Raw genomic sequence first — 12,692 nt, forward strand, 5'->3', positions numbered from 1 at the left:
GACTTTTAATCATTCCTGATTAAAAAAAGAAAAAACAAAACCCAGGGCTGAATAGGTATGTCAATCTTCAAATACAAGATTCTCAGGAAGCATAAAAAGGTAAACAGAAGAGGAAAAAAAATGTCATTCAGTAACATAAAACTGTTTACATCCCTACATGGGAAGATGATGCTTGTAACTCTTGAAAATTTTGTATCTTTAGTTTGGCATTTAAAAGAGGGGTATACATAGAGGACGTGGGAATAGGTTGAATTTGATCTTATGATAAAAATAAGGGGTGAAGAGAAAGAATTATACTGGGAAAAGAGGAAAGGAGGAAGCAGAAAATGGTAATTATATCACATGAAGAGGCACAAAGACTAATTGTAGTAGAGGAAAAAAAGAGGGAGATGAGCTTTGTTTGAACCTTATTCTCATTGGATTTAGTTCAAAGACTTACACACTCAATTGGGTATAGAAACCTCTCACACTGTATAGGGAAGTAGGAGGAAAAGGGAGATAGTAGATTGAAGGCAGGGAAAACATAGTAGGGGAAAAGGGAAAGAACAGGGGGGAGGGCTGATAGAAGGGAGGAGGACTGATGGAAGGGAGATTAAGAGAGGTGCTAGTCAGAAGCAAAACACTGATGAGTAGGGAAAGGGTGAAAGGAGAGAGAAAAGCACAAATGTGGGAAAATAGGATGGAAAGAAAGACATAGTAGTCATAATTGTGAATGTGAATGGGATTAACTTTACCATAAAAGAGAAGCAGATAGCAGAGTGGATTAAAACCATAATCCTACAATATATTGTTTACAAGAAACACATTTGAAGCAGAGAGATACACACAGAATAAAAGTAAAAGTCCAGAGCAGAATATATTATGCTATGGCTAAAGTAAAAAAAGCATGGGTAGCAATCCTGATCCCAGACAAAGCAAAAGCAAAAATAGATCTAATTAAAAGAGATGAGGAAGGAAACTATGTCCTGCTAAAAGGTACTATAGACAATGAAGCAATATCAATACTAAACATATGTAATATATGTGTGTGTATGTATATATGTGTGTGTACATATATATGTATGTACACATACACACACACACACACATACACACCACAAGTGGCATCCTTAGATTCTTAGAGGAGGGGTTATGTGAGTTATAGGAAGAAATAGAAAAATTATGGTAATAGGAGAACCTCAATTTTACCCTTTCAGAATTAGATAAATCACAAAATAAACAAGAAAAAAGTTAAGGAGGTAAAAAGATTTTTAGAAAAGTTAGATATGGTAGACCTCTGGGGACAATTGAATGGGTATAGAAAGGAATATACCCTTTTCTAAGCAATACATATCACCTACACAAGAATTGACCACATACTAGGGCATAAAAACCTGACAGTCCAGTGCAGAAAGGCAGAAATATTAAATTCATCCTTTTCAGATCTTGATGCAATAAAAATTACATGTAATAAAGGGTTATGGAAAAATAAACTAAAAATTAATTGGAAATTAAATCCTAAAGAATAAGTGGATCAAACAACAAATCATAGAAATCATTATTAACATCATCGAAGAAAATGATAAGAATTAGGCAACATACCAAAACTTATGGGATGCATTAAAAGTAGTTCTTACGTGAAATTTTATATCTCTGACTGCTTACATGAATAAAATGGAGAAAGAGAAGATCAATGAGCTGGGCATGCAATTAAAAGAAACTAGAAAAAGAACAAATTCTCAGTTAAATACCAAATTAGAAATTCTGAAAAATCCAAGGAGAGATTAATGAACTTAAGAAAACTATGGCACTAATAAACTAAGAGCTGGTTTTATGAAAAAAAAAACAATAAAATAGGTAAAGCTTTTGTTAATTTGTTTAAAAAGAAGAAGAAAACCAAGTTACCAGTGTCAAAAAGGAGAAGGGTGAATTCACCACCAATGAAGAGGAAATTAAAAAAATAATTAGGAACTATTTTGCCCAACTGTATGCCAATAAATTTGACAATGTAAGTGAAATGAATTAATATTTACAAAAATATAAATTGACCAGATTAACAGAAGAGGAACTAAAATTTCAGAAAAAGAAATTGAACAAGCCATCAGTGAACTCCCTAAGAAAAAATCTCCTGGGCCAGATGGATTTACAAGTGAATTTTACCAAACACTTAAAGAGCAGTCAATTCCAATACTATATGAAATATTTGAAAAAATAAGCACAGGAGTCCGACTAGTTTCTTTTTATGACACAAAAATGATGCTGATATCTGTACCATGAAGAGCCAAACCAAAATAAAATTGTAGATCAATTTCTTTAATATGAATATAGATGCAAAAGTTTTAAAATATTAGCACAGAGATTATAGCAACTTATCATGAGGATAATACACTATGATCAGGTGGGATTTTTACCAGCAATGCAAGGCTGGTTCAATATTAGGAAAACTATCAGCATAATTGACCACATCAATAACAAAAGTAACAGAAACATGATTATCTCAATAGATGCAGAAGAAGTTTTTAGCAAAACACAAAATCCATTCCTATTAAAAACACTAGAGTATAGAAATCAATGGAATTTTCCTTAAAATGATAAGCTGTATCTATCTAAAGCCATCAGCAAGCATTATATGTAATGGGGATAAGTCAGAAGCATTCCCATAAGATCAGGGATGAAACATGGATGCCCATTATTACCATTGTTATTCAATATTGCACTAGAAATGTTAGCCTTAGCTATGAGAAGAAAAAGAAATTTAAAAGGAATTGAAATAGGCAGTGAAAAAACAAAACTCTCACTCTTTGCAGATGATATGATGGCATACTTAGAGAATCCACCAAAAATGCTATTTGAAATAATTAATAGCTTCAGTAAAGTTGCAACATATAAAATAAACCCACATAAATCATTGGTATTTCTATATGTTACTAACAAAGCTGAACAGCAAGATCTAGAAAGAGAAATTTCATTTAAAGTAACTCTAGACCATATATAATATTTGGGAATCTACCTGAGACAAACTCAGGAACTATATAAATGCATTTGCAAAACACTTGTCACATAAATAAAATCAGATCTAAATAACTGGAAATATATCAGTTGCTCACAGTTAGGTTGAGCTAATATAATAAAAATAATTCTGCTTTAATTTATTCAGTGCTATACCAATTAAACTACCAAAAATTATTTTATGGAGTTAGAAAAAATAATTATAAAATTCATTTGGAAAGCAAGTGGCCCAAAATACCAAGGCAGTTAATGAAAAGAAATGCATGGGAAAGTGACCTAGTCATACTAGATTTAAAACTGTATCATAAGCCCTCATAGAGTGATGGATCAATGGAATAGGGTAGGTGCCCAAGATACACTAGTCAGTAGTCAGTGACTATAGCAATCTACAGTTTGATAAACCCAGAGACCTTAGCCTTTGGGATAAGAACTCACTGTTTGACAAAAACTGCTAGGAAAACTGGAAAACAGTATAGAGAAACTAGGCATAGACCAACATCTCACACCATATACAAAGATAAGGACAAAATAAGAATATGATTTAGACATAAAGGTGAAATTATAAGCAAACTAGGAGAGCATTGAATAGTTTCTCTGTCAGATCTATGGAGAGAGGAAGAATTTATGACAAAACAAGAGACAGAGAACATTATGAAATGCAAAATGGATAATTTTCATTACATTAAATTAAAAAGATTTTGCAGAAACAAAGCCAATGCAACCAAGATTAGAAGGGAAGCAAAAAGCTGAGAAATAGTTTTTATAGCCAATGTCTCTGATAAAAGCCTCATTTCTAAAACGTATAAAGAACTGAGTCAAATCTATAAAATACCAGTCATTCCCCAATAGATAAGTGGTCGAAGGCATTTTTCAGATGAAGAAATTAAAGCCATCTATAGTCATTAGAATATGCTCTAAATCATTATTGATTATAGAAATGCAAATTAAAACAAATCTGAGGTATCACATCACTTCTGTGAGACTGGCTAATGTGACAAAGCAAGAAAATAATAAATGTTGGAGAAGATGTGAGAAAATAGAACACTAATACATTGTTGGTGGAGTTGTGAACTGATCCAACCATTCTGGAGAGCAATTTGGAACTAAGCCCAAAGGGCTAAAAACTGTGCATACGCTTTGAACCAACAATACCACTTCTAGGTCTGTATCCCAAAGAGATCAAAAAAAAAAAAAAAAAAAGGAAAAAGGATCCACATGTACAAAAATCTTTATAGCAGCTCTTTCTGTGGTGGCCAGGAATTGGAAATTGAGGGGATGCCTCTCAATTGGGGAATGGCTGAACAAGTTGTGGCATAGGAATGTAATGGAATGCTATTGTTCCATAAGAAATAGTGAGCAGGATGATTTCAGAAAAATCTGGAAATACCAACATGAACTGATGCTGACTGAAGTGATCAGAACCAGTAGAACATTGTATTTAATAACAGCAACATTGTACAATGACTGATTTTTTTAGACTTAGCTGTTCTGAGCAGTGCAGTGATCTAAGACAATTCCAAAAGACTTATGATGGAAAATGCTATCCACATACAGAGAAAGAACTGTGGAGTTTGAATTCAGATCGAAGCATGCCATTTCCATTTTTTCCTTGTGGTGTTCCCCTCTTGTTCTGATTCTTTCACAATATTACTAATGTGGACATATGTTTAATATGATCATACATGTATAGCCTGTATCAGATTGCATGCCATCTTGGGGGAGGGAGGAAAATTTAGAACTCAAAATTTTATAAAAGTCAACGTTGAAAACTAAAAATAAATTAATTGATTTCAAGTTCCACAGTACTCACAAATAGATTTTTTAAAAACACAATCTGTTTTTAAGTTGAGGGTTGCTCAGATCCTTTATTAAATTCAACAAACATTTAAGTACTCAGGAATATTACTTTCTCCACAAGCTGATTATATCCTTGTGAGTAGAGACCGTGTCTTAGTATCCCTGTAGTCTTACAAATAGTAGGTTGGAGGTAGGGTAGAGAAATTCCTAAAGTGTCTAGCCTTAAAGGAGTTCAATAGAATTCTGCTTTCCATCTCTGAAAGTGATATTTATTGTTGGGACACCCCCCAGAATCTAAGAGCTATAACACATAAGCCATCTAGTCTCACACCTGAACAAGAATACTTGCTGTAATGTCCCCAGTAAGTTGGCATCCAACCTCGGCTTAAAAGACCCCAGTCAGGATGAACTCTATATTTCTACCAAATCAGTGCTGCTTTTAGGAGAACTCTATCAGGAGTCATAAAACCTGTAGTCTAATCCTCCAGAATTCATTGTATGAAACAAGCAAAGTGGTGTTAAGGTAGGCATTCACAAGGAGTATTCTGCTTCTGCCACATATAACTATGTGGATGTAAGTCATTTAAGCCCCCTGGGCCCCAGTTTTCTCATCGGAAAAATGAATGGGCCTAGATGATCTCTGAAGTCTTTTCTATCTCTAAAATTCTCTAATTCAGTTTTATCATAAAGTTTAAATTTTATATAGTTTTAGATATTTTAAGACTTAAATGATTTTTTTGAAAGTCTGAATAATTTTGTATTTCAGAATGTTGAAGAACAGTACTGTCAAATTTGAAATAGAAATACTAGCCACTAATTTGTAGTGCAGATGTATATTACCTATATTTATTTTATTAATTATATTTCCTCGATTACATTTTAATCTGATTTGAGTCACAGTCTGGAGTGTTGTGTACCACATGTGGCCCATGGAATGCATATTTGACTGCATTGTTGAAGAACATGATAATAAAATATGTGTAATTTGTTTAATCACTTAAATTATGAAAAATCAAACTGATATAGTAATAGTATTCAGAGAATATAGATTGGTAAATCTGAGAATCAGAAATACATAATGTACGAGAGTCTGAGTTCGAATCCTATCTTAGTCATGTGCTATTTGTGTTACTTTGGGCAAATTATTTGACCTCTCAGTTTTCTCATCTATAAAATGAAAGGGATGAACTAGCTAACTTCTAAGATCCACTCTAGCTCTATGAATATATGCACACACACAGAAGCAAAGAAGCAAAATTAATCCTTTGTTTTGATTAAGAAAATATGTATTATGTAGTTCTGTAATATCACCAGAATTTTAGTGTATTTGTTACAGTTAATGCACATAAGTTGAATATTATTTCTATAATAATTCCATGAACCAGTTTATCTTTTTATTTGGCTGAGTGAGTCAAAGAAGCTTTTTTTCCTGACAAACTGTTACATAAATCTAAGAATTTATTTGCATAATGTGAAAATTAAACATATGTGTAGCAGCCATTACATGACTAAAATATTTGGAACATGTAACTTACTTCAAAATTCAAATTTTAGGTTTCCATGGCTCATGGAATACAAAATTTGATTAATGCTATCAGAATGATTCATAGTGTTTCAAGGTATTATAATACTTCAGAAAGAATGACCTCACTCTTTATAAAGGTAAGTTTATGAAGAAGAATATCATATATATGTAACTTTTGAAGAAAATTAATAGCTTTCATCTCTTTGTATTGGCAATTTCCTCAAAATCATAAATCTTAATGTGTCAGTGAAATAGGATATATATTCTGGTAAGATAGTTTCCTTCTCATTTGGTACCTACATTGTAGTTGTGCATTGAATTTGAAACTTGGTTCATTTAACAATTAAAAAAAATTGTTCCTGAGCCATAGCATCCTTTAGTGATTGATTGGAATACAGATAGCAAAGTATTCTTGACATGTCTCAATATATAAATAATCACCTCTCATTATCCTGATGTTTGGGGGCACACACACTTAGCAGGCACAATTTATATGAAGATCTTGCAAAACGAAGTGGGAATGAATGGTCAAATAGAAGAAGAAGAACCAAGAGTGAACAGTGTCACAAAAATTGGGAGCTCAGGAGGGGGACCCTCCAGAAGAGGGTGATCAACTGTTAAAGGCTGCAGAGAGGTTAAGGAGGAGTGATAGAAAGATTTAGCAGTTAAAAGCTCATTGGTAACTGCAGAGAGCAATTTCAGGTGAATATGAGATCAGAAGCTGGCTTACAAAGGGTTTAGAAGGGACACATAGGACTGTGCCACAGATAGATTATTTTTGTAACTGTGTGGAGGATGGATTAGAGAAAGAAGAGACTAGAGATATGGAGATTAGTTAAGAAACTGAGTCCAGGCAAGAGGCAGTGAAAACCTGAACTAGGTTGGTGATTGTTACTGAAGAGATGAATGTGTAGATGTAGAAATAATAAGTAAGTCGACTTCTAGCATGGAAAGTAGGTGAATTGCTTCTTTCACAGAGAGCTTGCTGGAGCTCAAGATTCATACCTCTGATACAAAGGTCTAGGTGATAGCAGGCACCTTGAAATATTCACCTTGCTGGTATAGATTGGCATCTTCATGTGGGTACTCATTGGGTTCCTTTTATCTTTAATGTGGACTCTATTGTTTGACTCAAACTGGGACGTAAACCAGGATCTAATCTGCTTCTTTGTCCATTTCAATCTTTCAGACGTGGGCACAGCGTGTACACGACTTTTCACTATGTGAATGCCTGTCATTTTCTGTATTGTATGATGACTCAGATAGTCCTTGCTTACTGCTCTTTTGACAAGAGTTAAGACATGAACCCTTAGGGCTCAGTCCCAAAAGGCATAGTCTTTCTAGGATAAGTTGTCTCCAAAGGTCATATTATATCCTGTAAATGGTCCCAGAGGTCAGAGCCCCTCCCTTTATTTTACAGATAAATAAGCTGAGACTAAGAGGATTAGGGTGAAATGTCCAACATCACTGATAGCCTCTCAAAGATTGTAAATTTTTCAAGGATAAGAACTGCCTAGTTTTTTTCTTTATATAAATAACTTGTAATGGTGCTCTGAATGTAACAAGGGTTTATTTGTTGTATTTTGTTTATTACCTGTTGGCTGCTTTAATTTAGTTCTCTATTTTTCTGATGATGAGTATATAATCAGACAGTACACTACACCAAGTAAGTCTCAGTGATTGATTTCACCTCTATTTAAAGTGAAGATTTATATAATGTGATGAATTCTCCTGGTATAGTTTGGTATATGACCTTTGGCTTCTTCTGGCTTCTTGTTAGCCCATACAGTGTTCTCCCTCATCTACAGTGTTCTCCCTCATCTACAGTGCTCTCCAAAGTGACTCATAACCAGTTATATATCATCTCATGTTTGTATTTAAAAAGCACAGCCTTCTTCAAATTGATAATGATTGCTAAATGAGAGTTTCTGAGGTGTTGTTGCTAGTAGCCTAGTAGGAGGAAGACTTTCTAATGCTAGAAAATGCCTGTTTTTAGATCTCATTAGCTGGGACTTTTGTATGGATCTTTTGTAAATGACTTTTCAAGTCTTTAGAATGTTGTATTGCATTGTAAAAATTGCCTTTACTAAGGAATAGGATAAAATGTGCCTGAAATTCTAATTACAGTAATAAAATTGAATGATACAGATTAGAATTTGATTGGTTGGAAAATTCCAAATGATCAGATATGCTTTATTGGGGCAGATCTATGCTTCATCTAACTCCATGTTCCATCTAACAAGGACATTTGGTGGAAGAACATGATTATTTTTAGTGTCAACCTGACAAGTTATGGGTATTCCCTTAAAAATCACCTGTTACTCCTTGGGGGTTATTGTGGTTTTATCATTCACTCATTTATTTGTACCTGCCTGGAATTTTTATATTTTTAGTCTATATATCTTTTGGAGTTAATGGCTTCTATATATTCATTATTTCCTGAATGATGAATTATTTGTTTTTATTTTGAACAAACTTAACTCAGTTTTCAAGAGTGCCCCATTTGGTAAACATGCCAATCTTCACTCTCTTCATGCTGTTTATGATTCTTATAAATATATAAATTATGTCCATTTTTAATTGGTAGCTACCTTTTGTTTTTAGGTTACAAATCAAATGGTGACAGCGTGTAAAGCATATATTACTGATGGAGGGTCAAATCATGTATGGGAACAAGAAACACCAGTTGTATTAAAAAAAATTCAGGTTAGTATGAATGCATTTTCAGAAACTAAATTTTATTACCCATTTCTTTACTGTTTTTTCTCTATGTGTGAAGTGCCCATTAACTTTGAAGTAAACACTGATCTGAACGATGTGAAAATTAAGTTAACATATGTTTTGTAAGCCCTCTATTTAAAATAATTTGCCTTTAAATGATTTCAGGATATAATATAATCCCCAACATTGCTTTTATTATTGAGTGTAAAAAACTTTTTGTAAGTTTTTGGAAGTCAGCAAAGTAAAAATGACAGTGGTTTATACAGTAGACATGGCCATTAGGAACCTAGTTATGGAAATGGAGAAGGGATTGTGGCAATGTTATAACTAGGGTAATGCTGACAGTGCTGGAATGTTCAAGGATTAGGGGAGAGGCTCCCCTAATTCCAAACCTCTTGATTGGTATCACTGAAATTCAGTCTAAACCTGAAAATCCTAGGTGAAACTTCTGCATTGGCAGATACTTTCTTGCTTCTTAGTGGAGTCATAAAGCGGTTTGATAATTTAGAATTGAGGTATTCTCTGTCCCTCTACTTACTTCGACTCTTGGGGTAAATAAACTTCCTTTTACATTTTAACACCTGTTCCCCAACTTTTGAAGTTTAGTATCTTTATATTAAACACAAAAAATATGAGTTATACACCAGGAAATCTGAGTAAAAAGGGGTTAGAATAAATAGTGGAAAATAGATTTGACATTTTGAGATTCTTAGATATGATCAGATAGGAAGGAAGAATGGGAGTTAGAAAAGGCTGTCAGGTTAATTGGTAGCTTCATGAAACTGGTAGAAATTGAAGTGTCATTCAGAATTCTTGGCACACTGGTATTTCTATGGCAATAGAATCAGTTAATTAAAGTGTCAGGATAAGAGAACTATACAGTTACTATCCTGACAAAGCATTAAGGCTCTTACTTCAAACTGAATATTCCAGAGACATCTTCAATTCAACATGTCTGACTCGTCTTTCTTCCTTTCCTCTTCCAGACTTCCTTATTTCTGTTCAAGCCACCTCTGTTTTTCAGTATCTCAGTTTTGTATTCTCAACATTCTCCTTGATTCTCCACACATATCCACTTAGTTGCCAGATCTTGTTTCTTGTATCTGACTTCTTATTCACACAGCAAACACCTTAGTTCATTTGGATAGCTTCCTAACTGCGCTCCTTGTCTCGATTCTCTCACTATTGTGGTCTATTCTCTATGTTGCTACCAAAGTAATTTTCCTTAATCATAGATCTGACCATGTCACTATCCTACTCATTGAACTCCAATGGCTTCCTCTTGCCTTTAGAATAAAGTTCAAACCTTTCTGTTTAGCTTTTAAAGCCTTCTACAGTCTGGTCTCAATCTACCTTTCCATTCTCTTGAACATTAGTCCCCCTCCTACACTTTATTATCAGACCAGATTAGCCTTTTTTTCTGTTCTTTACACTCAATACCCCACCCTTAATCTCCTTGCTTGGAAAACATTGCTTCGGATCTCTGACTCCCAGAATCCCTCTCTTCAGTCACCATATTCTGCATGAAGCCTTTCCAGACCTGCTAGTGCCCTCCCATTCAAACTATTGAACATATTTATTTTTATTAACTTTATATTTATACTATATGTATTTTGTATGTATTTGTTATCTTTCCTATTAAAGCATAAACCCATTGTTAGTAGGGATTATCTCATTTTTTGTATTTGTATCTGCAGTGCCTAGCACAACACTTGACACACAGGTATTTAATAAATACTTTTTTTCATTGACTTACTAGAATTGTTAGAATTCAGAATTAGCATGGGTTTAGAAGTCAAAAGTTCATGATAATTCCTGGGAGCATAAGCCAGCCATGTCATCATTATCCTGATAAAGAAAAACTTTTTTTTTTAAACTGGACCTTTTGTTTCATCAGTATAGCAAGTTCCTCTTGGTGAGAAATTTCCTCTGTCAGTTCATATTGGTGCCATCCCTGCAACTTATTAGAGAGTTGCCTTTCCCAACAGCTGCGTTTACCATGCTTGAAAAACTCCAGGTCACAAGAGATTATTAAATGCATTGTTGTTGTTGTGTTGTTTCAGTCACATGTGACTCCATGTGAACCCAGTTGGGGTTTTCTTGGCAAAGATACTTCAGTGGTTTGCCGTTCCTTCTCCAGCTCATTTTATATATGAGGTATCCGAGGCCAGGTTTGAACTTAGTTCCTCTTGACTCCAGGTCCAGCTCCTCTTGACTTTAGGTGACTGCATCTCTTAGCTACCTTGATATTAAGACTGCTAACTCTCTGTATTGCCTCCAAACCAGGGTAACTCATTCTGATTTCACTCAAAGTAGTTTGGATTTTGAGAATACGTTTCCAAAAGTGAGGGCGATAGTGAGATTTTTCTTTCATGATGCATGTTCAATTGCTCTATAGACTTCCTGCTTAGAGTAGTGATTATGTTCTGGAACACTTACTGTCATAGCTAGAATTTGAGGTGCTATTCATAAGGAATCTTTCATGAGAATCTGCAGTAAACATGAATCTGGCCCTCCCTAGCACATACATCTTTTTCCTTTCATAAGAAATACAAGAGATTGTGTCCTAGCATCAATTACTGTAGTCTAACTTTGCTTCTTACGTATCCGTCACTATGACTATGAGTGAAAAACCAAAAAATGTGAACGAATTTAGTTCTTTTTTTTGTAAGTATTCTTTATAGTTCTAAAGTCATTCTGCTTTAGGAACATTAGCATTTTTTATATATGTATGTGTGTGTGTATGAAACTTGATTTGATAGTGAAATTATTACCTAAAATTGTACTAAAAGTGAAGTTTATTTATGCGTTAATTACAAATCTATTCATTCAATTTATTCTTAAATGTTTTACATTTTATGCAAGCTGCTGAATACTTAAGGAATTGTTTTTTTAATTTTGCTTCTCAAAAACAAGCAAATACTTAGCAGAACATCATAAGCATTATAGTAAGAAAAAAAGTAGTTATATTTTCTATATTTCTTGTCTTCCACAATGTTAATTAGATGCTAAAACCCCTCATTTTTTAAAAAGAAGCTAAGAAAAAATAAACTCCCTGTTCATTAAATCCAATCAAATCTATCCATTCACACTTAACAGAAAAAGAAAATAGAAAGAAATTAAGTGACTTACCTAAGGTTGTGAAGTTAGTGATAGAGATAGACTAAAATCCCTATGCCCTAGTCTTCCTGTACTCTCCCTCTCTTTGTTCTATATTATTCTACCTTTCAAAAATTTTACTGTTGTATAGTTTTTGGAAATCATAGTAAAAATTTATTTTTCCTAAATTGTTCATATTTTTTTCACCTGAGATTGCTTTAGGGTGGTTTAGTTGGTACTAGAATCTATCCAAGAAACTTTCAGCACCTTTATAGTGTTAGTATCCAGGTACTATATAAACTTCATACATGTGGAGGACCACTGGGTAGGTGTCAGTTTGGCACTGTGGTCTTAAGTCCAGGGTCTCTTGAGATTTTGATCAGCTTAGAGGGTATATATGGATGCATTTAATGATCATAGTTTTGTATAATAATAATGCAAAAATAGAGATGAAGAGGAAATGAGCAAAAGGTTAAGAGAGAATATTTTTTCCTCATGTGGGCAGAGAGTTTAAAAATAAGAAATTTTAACAAAGAGAGCTCTGGAGGGGATGAGTTGACTT

The 12,692-nt window shown here is 33.8% G+C and overlaps 1 protein-coding gene across 4 annotated transcripts in view; it reads left to right on the forward strand.

The window, feature by feature from the left end:
* The window catches only part of DNAH8 (dynein axonemal heavy chain 8), a 396,942-nt gene that overhangs the window by 47,660 nt on the left and 336,590 nt on the right, over positions 1–12,692 (forward strand). For all 4 annotated transcript variants that reach the window (XM_072641991.1, XM_072641989.1, XM_072641988.1 and 1 more), the window contains exons 10-11: positions 6,340–6,447; positions 8,915–9,016. In XM_072641991.1, coding sequence (XP_072498092.1) covers positions 6,340–6,447; positions 8,915–9,016 — 210 coding nt within the window. The remainder of the gene's footprint in view (positions 1–6,339; positions 6,448–8,914; positions 9,017–12,692) is intronic.

The sequence above is a fragment of the Notamacropus eugenii genome, chromosome 2, assembly GCF_028372415.1.
Source record: "Notamacropus eugenii isolate mMacEug1 chromosome 2, mMacEug1.pri_v2, whole genome shotgun sequence".
Lineage (NCBI taxonomy): Eukaryota > Metazoa > Chordata > Mammalia > Diprotodontia > Macropodidae > Notamacropus > Notamacropus eugenii.